This window comes from Platalea leucorodia (assembly GCF_965183815.1).
Source record: "Platalea leucorodia genome assembly, chromosome: 7".
In the NCBI taxonomy this organism is placed as follows: Eukaryota; Metazoa; Chordata; class Aves; order Pelecaniformes; family Threskiornithidae; genus Platalea; species Platalea leucorodia.
The window spans coordinates 72,709,638-72,728,116 of NC_138829.1; the positions used below are offsets into that span (position 1 = coordinate 72,709,638).

General features: G+C 50.3%; 1 protein-coding gene across 1 annotated transcript; it reads left to right on the forward strand.

The window, feature by feature from the left end:
• The first annotated feature begins 2,351 nt into the window (after nt 1-2,351).
• INAFM2 (InaF motif containing 2) lies at nt 2,352-3,617 on the forward strand. The gene has a single exon (XM_082316642.1). It carries the CDS (start codon nt 2,544-2,546, stop codon nt 2,982-2,984), a length of 441 nt encoding a protein of 146 aa, XP_082172768.1. The 5' UTR covers nt 2,352-2,543; the 3' UTR covers nt 2,985-3,617.
• The last annotated feature ends 14,862 nt before the right edge of the window (nt 3,618-18,479 follow it).

The following is an 18,479-nucleotide window of genomic DNA, read 5'->3' on the forward strand; positions in this document are numbered from 1 at the left end:
ATGAACCGATTTCCGCACAGATCATTTGAGGAAGGGCTGCGAGTGGACACAGACAGCAGCCCAGTGAGGCTCTGCCTCTGCCCGTCTTTGCAGCATTCAATAGCAGGAAGGCAAAGGCCAGCAAGAATGTGAGTACAGACCAGCAGCTGCGAGGATGGATTCAAAACAGAACTGAAGATCTAAAAAATTATCCTAGACAAAAAAGATCCAAACTCAAACTTAAAATACTCTGTAGCACAGAAGCCAAAAAGTCTCTGACCTCAAAATAAATAGCTCAGCGACACAGGTAGAGCAGAGGAAAGGTGTGCTGAAGTCACAATCAAGTTACAGAATTTTTCTTTTAAACACAAAGAAAAGATGGAGCAGCAGGCAGCTGCTGAACAAAACAAGCAGCAAGGGGAGAAGGGGTTGGAGCGAGCCAATTATCGAGAGAAAACAGACTGGAAAATCAGTAGAAAGTCCATTTTGTAGGGATTGCTATAAATCCACATGTACCACTTCAGTTAAGCACATACAAGGGAGTTTTTGTATGGAATCTATAGAACAGCATAGAAGATGCATTTCTGTGACTCAGGGAAGCTTTGCCAGTAGGATGCCATCAGCTCATGCTCTTCAGGTGTACGAAATTTGACTTCAACGAGAAGAACGCAGACAGGTGCAATAAATCAGGGCAAGCGAGACAAAGGGGCCCACAGAAAAATCATCATACCTACTAACACATGTTTCCTAGACACACTGAGTTACAGCAACATTTCATGAAAATTAAATATTTCAGAAGGAGAGAGCATGTCATTAGCTGTAGTTCAGAATTGTTTGGGTTGGAAGGGACCTTTAAAAATCATCTAGTCCAATCCCCCTGCCATGGGCAATAAGCCCCCTCTGCCCTGAACAGGCAGTGACCCTTGCAGTGCTAGCAAGGCAGCTGTGGTGGGATCCACTCACTCCTGTATCTACACTACATAGCCATGATTTTTATCACTATAGATGAGATTTGTGCTGAGGCCAAAGGGCAGAAGATCTCCAAAGGCAGCTGGCAGCACAATGTCACACCCTTTAGCCCTTCCATCCAGGCAAAACCAGGATCTGGATACAGAACATCCCCTGTCTGCATAGCTGCTCCCTCCCAAGAGTTCAGTCCCCAAAATTCCTTCACCCCTGTAAGAACAATCAGCCAGAGGTTTTAGTCAACACAATCCACCTTTTGCCAAGAATTACAGTTATTTTGAAGTTACTCCATTTTACTCCCTAACATATTTTCTGCCCCAGTCGTCTTCCTCAGAGCTGCAAGCTCCATACTTCTTCCTGCAAAACCTCACAGGTTTTCCCTTTCTCTCCCAGCCCCCCCACATTCTTCCCACTATTGAGAATAAAAATAAAATGCTACTGTTAACTCAAAACTGAATCACTCACTTCCTCTGATGCTTTTCTGGGTGACAGTCATTTTTCCAGCTGCTGTTAGCCTCTTTGGAACTGCAGCTCCTTGTAAAGAGGTTTTCTGCTGCAACACACCTGACTGGCCTAAGATTTAAGGGAGGGAGAAAACGATTGTAAGAGGAGCAACTAAAACATGCTCAAAAGTAAACATCTTGCACCATAAAACAAAAAAGGCTAATTCATACTCTAGAACAGCATTTCAGCTGTCTTCTGAATAAGGCAATATAATGCTTTTGTGGGGGAACTAACATATAGAGAGTTAGGTCAATCCAATCCTAATAGGAAGAGCACAGCTTTGGACTATCGCTGCAGGTCTGGGATCAGCCCAGTTTAAAGGGAACAAACCCAGCCTCTCTCCAGAAGCTGCTGCTTAGCCAGGGCACCCCTCAAGCCTCGCAGAAGCTGCGGGCAGCATCAGGTACCCGCAGGCGGGGGGCACCGAGTAACTTTCACCGAGAAGAGAGAGCAGAGGGGAGGCTGCTGCCCTCCTCCTCCCGCACCAGGCCTCTGCCAGGAGCCTTCCTCGCACTCGCCCCCTTGCAGCACTCCCCGTGCTCAGAGGCAGCGGACAAGCCTGGATTTCGGCCTGGCTCAGCGGGACGCCGCCCGCGCTGCAGGCCGAGCCCCGAGACCCCCTCACCCGCGTACCTACCAGCCGCCCTCCGCCCGGAGCTGGCCCCCCCAGGGCGGCAGGGGGCCCCGGCAGGCCGGCACAGCCGCCGGGGCGAGGGGCCCATCGCCAGCCCCTCCTCGCCATCGCCCAACGGCCGCCCCGCGCGCCCCCTCAGCAACGGCCGCGCACGCGCAGCGGCCACACCCCGCTCCCCGCCCCGGGGGACGTCGCCCCTTTAAAGGCGCAGCCCCCGCCGCCCCCGCCCCCGCCGGGCGGTGTTGCCCCTTTAAGCCCCGCCCCTCGCCCCCGCCCGCGGCCGGCGGAGCCGCCGGAGCAGCGCGGGCCGCGGGCAGCGGCCGGAGGCGGGCGGTACCGGTAGCGGCGCCGGCGGCGGGCAGCGGGCAGCGGCATGTCCTGAGGCGAGCGGCGGCGCGGAGCCGGGCCGGGCCCCACCACGGAGGGGTCGGTGGAGCAGCGGGCCAAGGGCCGGGCCCCCATGAAGGAGAAGGAGGCGGGGGCGGAGCGGGGCAAGCCCGCCACTTACACCGGGGACAAGAAGGCGCGCATGGCGGCCAAGACCAACAAGAAGTGGGTGCGCCTGGCCACCGTGCTGGCCTACGTCCTCTCCGTCTCGCTGGCCGCCATCGTCCTCGCCGTCTACTACAGCCTCATCTGGCAACCGGTGCGCGGCGGCGGCGGCTCCGGCCCCGGCCCCGCCGCCGCCGCCACCCCGCAGCCCCGCGCCGCGCCGCCGGGCCCCGCGGCCAGCCGCCCGCCCGCCTCGCAGCCCGCCGGACCCACGCAGGAGGCTCCGCCAGCGCCGCCGCGGACGGGCCCCGGCCCCGGCCTCGCCGAGACGGACCGCCCGGACGCCTCGCCGCCGCCCGGGACCGAGGCGGGCGCCGCCGCGCCGCGCCGGGTGCGCGGCAGCCCCTGAGGCGGCCCGGGCGGGCGCCCCCCGGCCGGGCGGGAGGACGGACGGGCCCGGCGGACTGCGGAGAGCGGCCGGCGCCGCCCCGGGGCGGGGGGGGCTCCGCCGGGGCCGGGAGGAGGGGGATGCGGCGGCCGGGCTCGGCGGAGGACGGAGGCGGCCGCCCGAGGCGGGATCGCCCGCTCGCCCCGGCCGCGCTGGGCGCTGGGGAGGCGGCAGCGCGACCCCCGGCGCGGACGGGCCCCGAAGAGCTCGGGCTGGAGACCGACCCGGCCCGGGGGTCGGCGGGGGACGGAGGCGCCTCTGCCCGCTGGAGCTGCGGGATCGTTTACCCCCCCGTTTTTCCTCAAAAGGGAATTTCGTGGCTTCGTTCTCCTTCCTCACCGGGGCTAGCTTCTCCCTGCGAACCTGCATCGAATTCCTGCGCTATTTATGCCAGTCTGTTACCTATAAAAGGATATCGGTGTCCAAAATTCCTCACTATTTACAGGATCAGCTGGGAACAATATGAATTTAGAGGCTGTAATCCATTGTTCAAGTAAAAACAGTTTTGTTTAACAATGAGCATAAACTTATTTAAAAATATGTGAAAGGTAAATTGACTTGTTTACTATATTAAAATATTTTCCCAATATGAAAGTCTCTGTAATACAGTATGTTCTCTTCGGTGGCGGGAGGAGGATTTGGGCGGAATGTCGAACTGGAAGGGCTCGCCAGGTAGCAAAAATGGTTTGCCCGCTGTCACGGGCAACTGTGGCATGTAATGTTGTTGATGCGTTTGTCACTGGTCTCCGTAGGTGAGGCTGGGGAAACCTCCGTACGTGCCGAACTCCTGCTAATCGTGGCAGCTAAGCTTTGGTGATGAAAGGTTTGATCTTTCCTGACAGAAGCAGGTGGAGCTGCGCGGTGGGCGCCGCTGGGCGGTGTGCGGCGCGGCGTGCGGCACGGCGTGCGGCGCGGTGTGCGGCGGGGCGCTTCGTGGCTCGTGCACCCGTGCTCTTGCCTGCACGGGATCGCTGAGCTTCCGGACTCCTCGGTGGCACGCTGGCACCAGCCGGCTCCCATGTGCCCTGGGCAGGCTTTCCTCCCAGCTTGATGCCTTCCTGCCCTGTCGTCTTCCGAAATGCTCCGTGTGGCCCTGTTCATTGATGAGCCGTGCAAAACCCTGGCCTTTAATGACTGTAGGATGTGGGCTGTCAGCTAGGAAACCCTTAGACCTGTGTCATTCCGAGCAGCTGCTTTTCAGATTGATGGTTTCGGTGGAATGCCTTAACTGTGAGGCTGCCAGGCTATTCTGCATCCCTGTGAAATGATCCCTGGAGTTCAGGTTTCCTCTGCTGAGGGATAAAAATGTGCTCTGATGTGGTGTACCTATTTCAGTTGTGCAACTCACAAAGGTATTGTAAAATATGGCACTTTGTTAAAGTTGGGGGGCAAACGGCTGTTTCATACCTACATCAGTATGCTTTGGGCTGGTGGTGGTGCGTTCAGCCGGGCATTTCCTTTACAGCATCGTTACAGGTGGAAACCAGGAGCAGAGGGCTCCCAGAAAGAAATTGGGCAAAAGGCGGGAGTGGTTTGGGTGTGATCTTCCACCCTCCTTTTCCATTTTCTGGAGAGCATGCAGGGAAGTCTGTATGTCATTAATGCGCTAAAAAAGAAGGCTAGCTTGTGGGAAGGAAAAAAGATGACGCTTAAGTCATTTGAGCCCAAAGCGTGTGTGTGATCACTGCCGCCTTTCTGCAGGGCAGGTGGAAGAGCTGGTGAAGGAGCTGAAAGCCCAGAGCTGCTGCTGCCACCCTGTTACCTCCTGAGCTGCTCCTAAACTCTTCCTATTCACCCGCTGTCATGGCAGGACTGATGGCATCCTGGCGGCAGCACCGGATCGCAGCTTTGGCCGGACGGTTGGCTGGGTTTAGCCCCGTGCGTGTCTGTCCTGTAGCAGCGGGTGATTTTGTTCCCTTGGCAGTTCTGCCTGCAGCACGTTGATACCTGTTTGTGGGGCTGCCACACGCATGCAGTGCTGGGTCCTGGTGATAATGATGCTCTTTGCTTTCCTTGGTGTAGGCCGCTGGTTGTCGGGGGAGAGGCTTTCTGCAGCTCTGTAAGGGAGGAATGAGGGAAAGAGAAACAAAACAGGCTCGTTGTTTGGTGCCAGTTGAGTTTAGTCTGTTTCTTGGCTCTGGTACTAAATGCAGAACCAGTTGGGAAGGATCCCTGGGAGGGAGCTTGTGTTTAACTCTTAAAACCTTTGAAGATAAACGCGAGCTGGGTGGGATTACACAGATGCTGGGATTTCTCTGGTCCTGGCCCGCAGCTCAGAACTGGGGAATCTGTAGTGGCTTCGAACAGTGCAGCCAACGTATGCTGGCTATACACAGACTCCGGGCATTTTTCATTTTGAAAACAATTGCTCTCAGAAGACTAATAGAGCATGGCTGCGTAGAAGAGGGAGCGAATTGAATTAAATGGGCTGCGTGGCCCTCTTCCAGCCTGTCACGTAACTGCGGAGAGATGCCTTCTATTCAGGAGCAGGGGCAACTTAAAGCTCTTCACCTGGTCTGTGGTTTTGGTGGCAAAGGATCTTTGGGACAGTGACAGTGTTCCGATCCGCTTTATCAAAGGGAGTAGAGCCATTGCTGATGGTTGCCTCCCTTTCTGGTGCTGAAAATAGCTGATGAGCCAGTACGAAGATGGTTGTGGCTGTCTTCATTCCTGTATGAAAGTGCAGGCTTGACGAGTTCCCAGGCTGTGCTTTTGCATCTTTTCCTCTGCTGACAAATTGAGATTTAAGGGAAACACTTCTATTTCTGTACCTGTTAAAACGGGCTTTAGAGCATCCTGTTACTTCGCTACCGTTGTACTAAGCGTGCAAGGGAGGGGAAGCTTTGGCTCGTAAAGATGCAGAAGGATCGCGGACTGCTGGCCTAATGGCCAGGGAGCTTTTGCGATTTGAGCAGCCTTGTTTTCCAAAGCCCTTTTGGACCTAGATTCTTCAGCTAAAATCTCTTCTACATCCTTTCCCTAGTGAGGAATCGTAGTCCTCCGGAGGAAAATATGTTCCCCTTGAGATAGTACGGTTTCCAGCCCATGATGAGCCAGTCTCTGTGCTTGTTACTCTTTTCATGGCAGACTGTCCAAGAAATCGGTGACTAGGTGCACCTTGCAAAGAATTCTGGTAACAAGAATGATTCGTCTGGACTGGTTTCTAGGCGTAAGCTAACTGTTTAAAATTCAGGGTTGTAGGGATTTCTTGGGAAGTAGGTTGGCTGCAACAGATAACAGCTGGGTTGTCATCTTGGATTGTGAATTTTTGCAGTATGTTGCCATCTCTGTACTGAGACAGTCATCTGCATCTGAACAGTTTTTTAGTGCCCTAAAATGGTGTGGTCACCAGTCTCGGGTAAACCTGAGGTTTAAACAGCAGACTGTCTTGCTATCTGTTGTATTACTTCAGCTCCAATTCAGTCTTTCCCTTCACTGCTCCTCAAAAAAAAAAAAAAAATCAGTTCACTTAGTGTAATTGTATCAGGCGAGATAAGGCCTGGGCTTTTGTGTTGCTTCCTAGATAGAAATCGCTGTAACCTCGTGACTTGTAATGTTATTTCCTTGGAATTGCTGGTGAGGGTTATTCCCTTTACACAAATGCTGTCCTGTGTGGTACCTGCAAACAGAACTGTGTCCTGTTTCCAGTGTGTGCGGATCTGCCCGAAAGGGAGTTGTCTGCAAGTCCGTTTGGACGAAGAAGGTAATCAACCCCAGTGAAATGCTGGGTTAACAAGAGGCTCAAAACTTCGAACTGTGGGGTGGTGGCTGTAAGAATATGGTTGGAATGGTGGCATCTGTGCTTCTATTTTTTTACTTGAGTTTTTTATTGATTAAACATGCTAATAATTCTGTAATGCCAACTTTCCTCTAAGCTTTGAGTCTCTGTATCATTTAGGGCCTGAGTTCCAGATTGTTGTCCTCTAAGAGCCTTTAAAAAATGTGGCACAGAGAACAGAAGTCTCCGTACGTTTGTGCTTCAGGTGCAACTTAGTTCTGAAAGGCGGTGACAGAATGCATTGTTGTCAAGGGAAATAAAGGTAAATGCCACGGTAGCTTTGATTTTCCAGTTCCTAATCACAGTAATCACTTAAGAGGACGGAGAGAAGACCAGGTCATGTTCTGCTTTTCTTTTCTGACTGAGAAGAGTGGCATGAGGGAGGAATCGGACTTCTTGTGAGAAAATTTCTGCTAATACTGCCTTGTGCAGCTCTCACGTGCCAATGGTGACCCTCCAGCGCTGCGTAACGCTGCCTCTGCTTACATCCTTACGGAAGGATTTGAACTGCAAGCTTTGTGAAATGGAAGCGCTCCCTAGAAGGAGGAGTAATAAGTGAAGAATTATTAATGTCCTGTCAAGGGTGTCTCTAGACCAGAGGATGCTTTCTCAGACCTTCTTCGTTCCTTCCTTGCACGTAGATGCCTTTGGGCTCACACCTATTTATTGACATACAATACTTGCGCTCTGCCTGTGCATGCTGGTCTTGTCCCATTGAGCTCAATTTGTTCAAGGAGAGCGCATCGGTGTAAGAAGTCACGTGCAGAGGGACCAGGAGGGAGGGAAATAGCTGGGGAAAAAGTTACTGGAGCGTGTAATATGCTCCAGCAGCTGGCTCACGTTTTCATCTTCTAAAAGCTACCTTTTCCCCACGCGTGTTCTCTCGTGGTCTCAACTGATGTAATGCATACCATCTTGAGCCCCGATCCCTGGGACTGCACTGTATTTTTGACAGGGAAGGTGGTGGTATTTTCACTCCAGATCTTGACTGAATTCGTGAGTGTAGCTGAAAAGCAGTCTTGTGGTGCCGTCTCTAACAAAATCAGTGGCTGCTCCTGGGGATCTCCTTCAGAGAAGTCAAAACTAATCTCAGTGGGCTGCTCCTGGGGATCTCCTTCAGAGAAGTCAAAACTAATCTCAGTGGGCCGCTCTGGAAAGGGTTACGCATGGCGGGGTGTTACTGATGGCTGGCTGCGAGCCCCGGAGGTGCTGGCACGTGTGGAGAGGGAAAGGCTGTAAGGAACAGTTGTACCTGAGCTGAAGCATAAAGCTAAGGAGGTGAAGCTTGACTTGTGGCTATTCTGCCTGTGTTCGGAGGCGGTTTGGGGAGAGCCTCCTGTCTGGTCGGCTGTTGTGTCGCCGCACTGAGCTGGTGTGATGAGGAAACAGCTGCGACTTCCCCGTGCGTTAGCTCCGGGAGCCCGCGAACTGGTCGAGCTGTTGTACAGCCTTTCCAAGGGAAGGCAGCAGGCAGCGTTCTGAACTTCACAGCGGTGCTGTACCTTGCTCCTGCTCTGTGACTCTAATTGACTTAAAAAGCTTTCCACGTAACTTAAAAAGCACTAACTACTGTAATATGCACTTTAAATAAAAAAAATTTCTGACTAAATGCCAGTTTAGCTCTAGGCTCCTATGCCATTTGCAACCAATTTATCTGGAGGGGAACTGGTATGGAAAATCAGTGGATGTTTCTGTTATTTCTACTTCTAGCCTCTGTGTAGGGCTTTACTTGTTCGTAATCTGTGCGGTATGCTTCTGCTGTAGGTGTTAGACTTGTTGAGGTAGGGGCGGAGAGCTGGAACGGCTGTCAAGATTTTATGTTGTTGCCTTCTGCAAGAATTGGCTTGGTAAAGCTTTCGAAACTGAAGTATCTCCAACTTTATCCAGCTGTATTTTTGTCCTTGGCTTGAGGTTTTTTAAATTGATCTCTCTATACAAGAGTTGATTCACTAGTCTGAAATCGATTTTGATACCAGTTTTAGCTACAGAGCTGCTGTGTTGAAACTGATGCTAAATTTTGCCAACTAGAAGAGTGTCTAGCAGCAAGCTGTTCCTTTGGTTTAAAGAAAAAGAGGTTTTCTTCTTGAGAGTCACTGCTGCTTTCCTGTTGTCTGGAAGAGCTAGAATAACTTTGACAAAATCCCTGAGCTACCAGCCACTGCTGGGTGGAAGCAGGTACCTTCACAGGCAGATGAATTTGCACTCTGCAAGCTGCCGTCGTGTTTGTTTGCAAGACAAGTGCTGTGGCAAGGAGAAGGCTTTGATGCCTCTGTGAAAAAGCGAGCCTTGTGTTACGACGCAGGCTGTCATCGCTGCCGTGAGCTTTTCGGGTGAGGTAGCTGAGCTAGCCCAAGAGTTAAGCGCTTTCCTAAGGGGGAGGCAATCTGAACGGGAGAAAGCAGAGATTACTGATTCAATTCAGAAAACTCTACATGTGGGACTGAGAAACACTAAGCAACTGGAGCTTTTTCTTCATTACAACTTTTATTTCATATAAATAATCCCTCTACATCAGATTTTTCAACTTTTCAGTCTTTTCTCTCACTGTAAAGAAGAAACAGCTAGCCACAGTTTTCTGAAAAATTGCAATCCAGGCACCAACCAAAGTGCATTCGAGCAAAGTGTTAATGAGCAGGAAAAAATTACACTTAGAACAGGCACTATCTGTACAGTCCCATCCCTGGAGCTTGGTACAGACTCACTCCTTCCTAGGCATCATTAAATGCAAAGTCACTTGGATTTGCAGGAGAAAAAGAGGGAAATGGGGAAAAGTGGAAGTTTCCCTTTCCAAAAGGAGTCTAGGGTGATAAGATACAGCAGCAATTGCAGTTGGGTTTTTGATCTCTACACCGAAGTGCTGGACCAGGGGCAAAGTAGAGCTTCTGTCTAGCTGGCTGCGTGCCTGGCCGCTGCCGGGGTGCAGCAGGCTCTTGATCTGAGGCTGCATTTTGCACGGACCATGAGGCAAGCCAGTTCCTGGTATACGCTGGTAATGACCCAGTCTGACTGGGCCAAGATTGAGGTCAGTGACCTGATGTAAAAAATAATGATAAATTAAAAAATGAAACAATTGTAAGCAAGTTTTTGAGCCAGTCAGATAAGGAAAATCAGCCTTTAACAGTGATGGAGAATCTCCAGGACCTCGAGCAGTTTTACAATCTGGCTTTTATCTGTCTGTTCTTTTTATCTGTTGGATAAGTCCAAATAAACCCAGTCTGGGCTTTGGTGGGGTGAAGATGTTTCTACTAATAAAACATGAAAGGTGCACGCTCTGTTTCTGGCTAATGCCTGGTCTGAAGCCAGTAACTCTTCTGAATTTGGCACGTAGAGGAAATTCCCAGGCTTGTCCTTCGTGAGATAGGCACTGTGGATCTAAGTTACGTGGAAAACCAAAATGTTTATCTGTGCAAATATTAGTTTATTAAAACAGCGTACAGTATTTCAGTCCACACATGCCAACCATATCACCAAGGCAGTCTGCCATTTCGGTTAGCGAATGCATCCTGCAATGAAATCCAACAAATCTCCACGCATATGGGTCTGCACGTACATTTACTCCTGCATCGAGTTTTAGAGCAGCACTTCAAAAGGAGGGTGATAGCCTGTCTGCTCTGTCGTTCAGAAGTCAGAAATCATGTTGTGTTATTCCTTGTGCCTGCTTTCTGCCTTCTCCTTAATTGGGCACCATATTTCAGCTAGGTCCTAGTTTGCCGTGAATCTCTCAGCTCCTTGGAAATCCAAGCAGCTGGCATTCTTTCTTGCTCATTTATGCTTGTAAATGCTCATCCAGATCCTCGATTTGAAAGGTGTCTTTTAAGGCCAGGTCAAAAATGTCTGCATGGCAGCTTCCAGGGGAATCTCTTACTCAAGCACAAGGCTATGAAAGGCACAACCAGGACGGTGAAAGCATTTGATAGGAAGCCTTAGACCTTCAGCTCCAATTTGGCCTGGGTTCTGCTGCCGACTCCTCTGTGCAGTGTGGTGGAGAAGGTGACTGCATTTGTGCTGTCCTCCTCCTTGCCCTGCGTGGCACATAGAGCTGCAAGATCTCCGGTTATGGTAGCCTTCCTGCTCTTACGGAGCGGGCACGGTGTTTGCTGAGCTGCATGCGTACCTGCTCAACCCGGCAGCCACCTTCCTTAGAAAGAAGCAGAGCTGTGCCAATTCAGCCTCTGCTGCTTGTGCCCTGCTACATCTAACAGGAGGAGGAAAGCAAGCTTTTAAAGGATGAGATGCTGTGGTTGATGTGTGCTTGTCAAAAGCACCCGCGCCCCACAGCGTAACTCAAGAATGCTCCGTCCCCTTTGTGGCCCGCGGCCCCTGCAACTACCGTACGCCTCTGCCGACACTTCAACCACATACAAACCTCTAGTACGAGAGCTGCTCTGAACACTACTTTTTCATCCACCTACTGAACTACAACGTAACGCCTCTCACTCTGCCTCCTAATGCTCTGTCCGTCGCCCGCTCCCTGCCCAGCGGCGAGGGAGAGCTCGCACAGCCCCTGCCGTCCTCCCGGCACGTGCGGTTCCCTGCCAGCCTCTGGGGGAGGAAACGGTGGGGCGCCCAGAAACCTAAATCTTAACTTTAAACAGAATTAGTCATTAAATAAAATAAAGTGCATCCAGTAGACATTTCATTGGCTTGCCACACAGCTGCAATATAGGCAAAACAAATACAAAAGAAAAGTGACGGTGTTTTCTTTGTAGGCTGGGAGCGTGCAGCCTTCCCTGTCCTTTAGCATACGGATCGGAAAGGGTGACGCCGAAACGGGGAGCAGGGAGTGGTGATGGGGGACCCCATGTGTTGTGAATGGGTGCTGAGGGGCACAGGGCAGGTGCTGAAAGCTGATTTCATAGAAGGTCAAAGAGTGAGGACAAGCTTGTGCTCCTCTTCTCTTCTCATCCACCACCTTCAGCATGTTCTCCTGTGAAACGAGAGCAGAGACAGCAGCGGGATTATCGGTCTCTAGGGAACTGCTGAGCAGTAAATTAAAAATGTCTGTGGAGTTGCAGCCTGACCTTCCTGCACGGTGGGGGCTGCTTGGGGGGGTTCCACTGTAGCACAACCCAGATACCTGTCTGCCAAATCCGACGGGAGCAACGGGGGGCTCCGCAGCCCAGGGGACGAGCTGAACGTATGAGTCTGGATGAAACACGCTCCCAGTCCTCCTCTGGGCTAGGTAAGACTGCTTTCTCTCTCCTTTTGTCTCAAGAATGATAATCTTTGCATGTTTTTGCGTGTGCTTGCACAGCCCCTGGAGCAACAAGAGGAGGAGGTGATTTGGGGTAGGACTTTGTGGCTCGCTCTGGTGAAACTTGGCCTGGGGGTGCAGCACTTGTGTTTGCCAAGGGCAGAAGGGTGTATCAGCTTTTCTCCAGTGCAAACGCTAACTCGTGAGTGGAGCCTGCTGTCCTGGAGCTGCCCTCAGACCAAGATACATTGATTTTAATTGGGAAAGGCAGACTTTTTTTTTTCCCTGCAGTTGCCAGATGCTTGGGTGCTGCTCAGAATTGCTGAGCTGGCATTTTCCTGCATCCATGTTTAAATCCACAGATCTGCCTTTTGCTGATGCAGATTTCAGCACCGAAAGCTCACAAGAAAGGGCAGAGAGGGGGTATGAAAAGAAAAACAGATGAAATACCATAAAGGCAGGAGAGGCGATAGTAAGCTTGGCTCGCGTAAAAAGGAAACCTCTAAAGGAACCATTTAAGGCCACAGCCACGGCTATCTAATAAGGAACTGCTCTGAAATCATACCCGAGGTACTGAAATCATTGATGCTATGTACAGCCGAGAGGAGATTCTAAGATAGCGGCTGGAGACATTTTTCATTGTCCTGTATGTGCGCAACGGAGGGGCTCGGCCGCACCCCGCTGCCGAGGGGGTGCTCAGTGCTGCAGCAGCACGCTCCCGGGATTTCACGCTGTTGGGAAGGGCCGGGAAGCAGATTTTCAGAGTTGTGCTTGGTGGTCCGAATATTGTAAAATAATCTGTTTTACATGTCTGAACTGACTCCAGAGCTAGCTCTGTTTTTTGTTAATATCTATTTTATTATTAATGGTTTCAAAAGTCTCTTTGACAGCCCTGTGCTATTAGTGATGGTAGACGATTCTCTTTCCTGTTTGCAATATTATCCTTTCAATACAGACACCTCCTTTCTGTGCATGAGTGAGGCTTTACAGCCAAGACGCTGGTGGGCTTTAAAGTCATTACTTCTCTTAGCAATCAATCAGACACAGCGATTAGCATTTCTCTCATTTCACACTGTATCCTCTTTTCCATGCGTAACTCTAGGGCCGGGCGGAGATTTAGCGAGCTGTGCGCTGGCGACTGTTGTGAGCCGGGGCTCAGGAGAGCGATGCGGCTGTGCGCTGCCTTTGACTCTGCCATCCGCAGCGAGGGGATGCAGTGCCAAATCTCCCTCCGTGTGTCACTGACACGAGAGGATTGATGCGGATCGCTGGTGGTCTATCTCAAAGGCCCCATCTGCCTCACGTTTCCCAGCCTGACAGAGCCTGGCTGGACGTGGGACGTCGCTGGTACGGCTTTCACAGCCATGCCAACAGCAGTCCGTTGTAGGACCTACCCGTTAAATCTCCTGTCATGGGGGTGGATGTACATGAAGTCCCTGAAGACTGCAGCTGAAGGCAGCTGATGAAGTCTGGCCGTTTGGCCCTTCTTCCTTCAGCTGGGATTAGCACTATCCCTCCTCTGCTTGGGTTGGAGGCCATAATTTTGTTGTTGGGTGTCTCCTGGGGCAGGTCCAGAGTTCCCAGAGACAATTTTATTCTTAGTGTGCCCCTCAGACAGTCTTGTGAAATACCACAAGGCAATCTCAGACATGATGTGTAAGGACCATCTGTTAGACATCATCATACCAGATTTTCTCACTTAGCGTTTTTTAAATGGATATATATGTCAGCTGCTCCAACATACACTGTAAGGCCAGAAAAAAGACCACTAAGCTCATGAGACATCTTCTACCTAGCACAGGCCATCGGACACCCCTGAATTAATTCCCATTTGAATTAGAACTGATGTATTTAAGAGGAAATAAAATCCTAATCCTGTCTAGATTTGCCACTGGCAGAAAAATTATCACTGCAACCCTTGATGAGCTTAAATGTGTAAAGACAGTCTCTGGTAGAGATTCCCGCTGGAGCAGTTTAAGGTATTCCCGTTCTCTGCAGTCTGTCTGTTCCTTCTCAAGAGCAGAGCTGGCAGAAGGATGTGCCTGTGCCCCTTGCATGGCAGACCACAATATGGTACGTTTATCTCTAACGCCTTTTCATCTGGGGTTTGCATTAAGAGGGTTAACACAGGTGGCTGAGGTATGGGCACGGGCTCCCTTCTGCCAGCTCTGCGATAACAGCAACAACTGCGGGCTACAGGAGCAGCTCCGTTTTCAATGATTGGAATGGCAACAGCTTGCCTGTCAGAGCCCTGAGTTATGGTTAGACTTGTTAAGCTTCAGTAAGTAGCCATAAGGACGTATCGGTGCTCCAATGACTAGCTTTGGTCTGTGACTCTCAACGCATTAACAACTTCTAATAGTTCCTTCTCAAGTCACCCTGGCAAACCAAAGAAGAGACAGAAGCTCTTGCAAAGTGCCAGAGAGATTTAGGAGCAAAGAGCCTACGTTTCCAACGGGATGTGTACGCTAATTCTTTTGGGTGTCCGTGAAAGCAACTGCTTTGACAGTGGTCCCACAACTTTGTCATCCAATTCATCCCGTTGCTGTCACAAGCACATGTTGCCCTGCCAAAGCATGCTGGGCAGGCCAGCCTCGAAGGTGACAAGAGCTCCCGCTTCAACCATGGCATGCTTCCAAGTCATCTGTCCTCTGACAGGTAGTAACCTTTTTCTAATTTCCCCATGTTTACTCATGGGCTTCTTCGATACGTTCATTCTCGCACCAGCATTGTTTTCTGGCTTTACTACCCCACTGTATTTATAGAGATCACAACTCCATCACTTTGTGCCTTCATTTTGCTAGACTAAACAACCATTCCCTGAACATCCTGGAGTCCGTCCCTGTGTTTCTTCAGTCCAAGTACATTTCCCTGAAACCATTCTCACATAATCCCCGTGTTTTCCAATGTTAATAGCATTTTCCCATGTTGTGCCACAGGAAAGGCTTTCCGTCACTCCAGAAGCACGAAGATAACTGCATCAAGTCCTGTATTAAGCCATACCACTCCCTAATTCTGCATGAGGACTAAACTCTCCGCTTTGGTGGTATGTGGTGCTAAGATGTGCTCTGGGAATTTGAAATGCCCCTAGCATGATGGTGGCTCCAGAAGGTGTTGCGGGCTGCAGGAAGGACCAGTGAGGCCCATGCTGTTCAAGTCAAGCCCTTGAGACCTCAGCCTGCCAGTCCTAGGCCACCTTCCAAGACATAACAGCAGATGGTATATTCTTGTCTCTTGAACCTTGAGGAAACTGCTATGTTCTTCGGTAGCTGCATAACTGTATCGAGAAGTGTTGGTTTCTGCTTGTACTGCTTCCTGCACCAACCTTTAGCACTGGTTTGCATCAGAAAGCTGACCTCTTCTGACCTCCTCCGTCCTGCAGCACACAGGCCCTGCCTGCCCCACTCCTGTTTACGTCAGCCAGAGCTGAAGGTCAGATCCCTGGAGCTGCTCTGGAAATCTACCCCCAGCTGCATTTTCTCGAAAGATGTTAAGATTAATTTTCTCAAGAGAATTCAGGGAAAAGCTTCTGTGGTTTTTGTGTATCGTTTACTTCTCTGGGACTTGTTGGACATTCTCCAGGGATTCCAGTCCTGCACTTTGGGTAAATATTTATTCCTTGTTATTTGAAGCAAAGGATGAAAGCCCCACCACACTCTCTGCACAGCATCTCCAACTGGTTTGAAGGTGATGGAGATTTTTAGTGCCATAAATAGATATTAGCAGTGGAAGCTGTGAAACCCACATGGTGGCTGCTTGCTGCAAGGAGCTGCTGTTCTGCAGGAATGGATGAGCAGCATCTGCGGTAGGGAGTGAAACCTGCACATTAAAGGGTGTGGGACACGGGCCCCACGAAGCCCAGGGGCAGGGCAGGTGGGGAGCATATGGTTACCACTGATTACTGATGCCTACTGCTGCTACAGATAGCTGCCGTGCTTTGGGACGCGTGAGATCGTGAACAGAGGGCATGTCCCTGGTTCAGGTGAAGCGACCTGGTACAGGATTTTCTACTTGATGGAAATTCCACAATATAAACTTTTTAATGCAATGATATTTTTACATTCCCTTCAGGGTTGATAGGTTGTATTTTGCAAAGTCATACCATCTGTTTCAATGCTGATTTCCAAAAATTGCACCATCTCAAAACTGAATCATCAGTATTTAAAAACATAACATTAAAATTTTCAAGGGCTTAACAAGGGCTCCAGTTTGGGTTTTATGAAATATGAAATGTGGAAGCAGACATATTTCTAGTACATGCATGGCATTTGTCAAATCTGCATTTTTCACAGGAAAAAAAAAAAAATCTCCCTGGGAAGTTACCTGCTACCTCCTGGCAGGAAATTTTTAACCAGTCTTGATAACCCACGATGGTGCATCCCTCCAGATGCTGCTCCTTAAGGCTGGCCCTGTCTCATGTGGGTCCTGGTTACAATAATCACCTTCCTGTTTTGCTACGAACTCTCTGTCCTCCAAGACAGTAGTCGTTCAGACTCTGTATAATTTGGATTCTCAGCACAGACTTCTCTCATGTTTTCTGCCAGGCACTTCAGGGCGTTCCCTGGTCTAATGTCGCTGGCTACACGGACACAGAACACAGTAGAGGTTTCCAGCTGGCCTGGATTTACCACGACAGAGCTGCTCAGTCCCTCCTGGAGGCTTGCATAAGAACAACCCATTTACCTTGCCACATGAAGTCCTTCATCTACAGAGAACTCGCGTTACCATTGTTCACACACCACAGGGTGAAAGACACCCCCTCCTTCCCCTGCTGCAATGGGATAATCTCGTCACTGTGTTGGCCTGACGTCCCATCAATAGTTAGGCACGGACGTCTGCCATTCAGTGTAAGCACCAGCTGTTAAAAACTATACGGGAGCCACCAGCCCGCAGCCTCTTAACTGGATTATCGGCCATTCACTCAGCACTACCTGGCCCTTAAAGATTATACTCAAGTGGCGAGAGAAAGCAAACAAGTAAGGTGGTTTGGGCACCTGAATTCATGGTACTAGACACAAAAGGAATAAATAAACTTTTAATTTTGCATTCTAACAAAACAGCGCACCTCTCTGTTCAATGCTCGATCCTATTGCTCTTTCAGCTTCCTGAACGATGCTCTTTTCCTGGTTCTTGCTAAACCTAGCTCTGCCCAGTAATGCTGCACTTTTCATTAGATAGGCTGAAAAAGGCAGCATCATTAGCCTGCCACATGTGATTACATTCACGAAGGGACTCCAGCGGCTGCAGGGACGTTTCCCTCGAGGACGGCCACGCCTATTAAGTCCCTTTGCAGGCCATATGTAACAGCTTTGCTGAACGCAGGTTTCCTATGGGTTGCATTTTGGGCAATCCTTGCCCTAAAACATCATTTGGAGTCAGCTGCAGGCATCAGGCTCAACGAGCCAATAAACCAAACAGGAAAACCCTGCCAAGGATTCAAACGCACCTCAAATGGGGGCAATCCTGAGGGATCTGGTTCCAAAGAATTGCTGTGAAATAACACTTTAGGGGAGAATTACATGAAAATAAAGTAGAGCTTTGCAGCTCTTTATACGTACTGTGGTCTAAAACTAATCTGTCTGTAGAGCACTAGGAAACAGAAGCCAAGGGAGAAGGGAAGCGCCTGCTACCAGCCGGGGGTTATTTATGACTGCCATCTGTGTCATTATGCAGCCTGTCATGTTGATTTGGGAACTTCAAAGCAACAGCAGGAATAGGCACGAGACCTTTTCGCTCCAAACACACCAACAACTTAACCGACTTGAGCCAAATGAGCTTTTGCTTTTTTGGTTGTTGTTGTTGTTGTCGTCATTGTTGCTATTTTGTTGCTCCTAGGAGCCCTGCTGTCAAGCCACACAGATGAACTGTTCTCCTTGTGCTGAGCTAGTGCGGGAGAAATCCAGGTCTTGCGTTTTTTTTGTCTGCCAAGGGATGTTCCTGACAAATTGGACACAGGGAGCAGACAGTTAAAGACAAGTCCCTCTGTCTTCCTCTTGGCTCTTCTCCCCACTGCAAATAAATCACAGCAGAATTCACTCTGTCTGCAAGTGATCTTGTTGGGGAGAGCCAGCCCTGATAGTGGCCTGTCACTGGTGCAAAGGGAGAGGTCAAATTGCTTTGTGGTGACTTCAGCAGATAGGAGGTGACAGCGATGCCCTAGAACATCATTAAAGACTAACAAACAGCCAGGCAGCACTCATTCTCTAAACGCTCTGGCAGTTGATGGAATGAAAACCCCCCAAAACCCCAGGAGAAACCCGTTGCTGAGATGGAGGACACAGAAACTGCTGCACTGGCTGAGCCTGGCACCTCCGCGGGTGCCCTGCCGGCCAGAAAGTCAGAGGCTTCAGAGGAAAGTGCAGGAAGCCTTCAGGTGAAACAATCACAGCCCGGTGTGCTCAGAGAGGGTAAGTCGTCATGTCTCTGCTGCGAATTGGTGATTGCTCTAAGGACTAAAAAGAATGAAGATGCACTCTCTCAGTGT

Bases quoted from the DNA above. Each gene is read 5' to 3' on its own strand.
- INAFM2 (XM_082316642.1), top strand. From the start codon at position 2,544: ATGAAGGAGAAGGAGGCGGGGGCGGAGCGGGGCAAGCCCGCCACTTAC.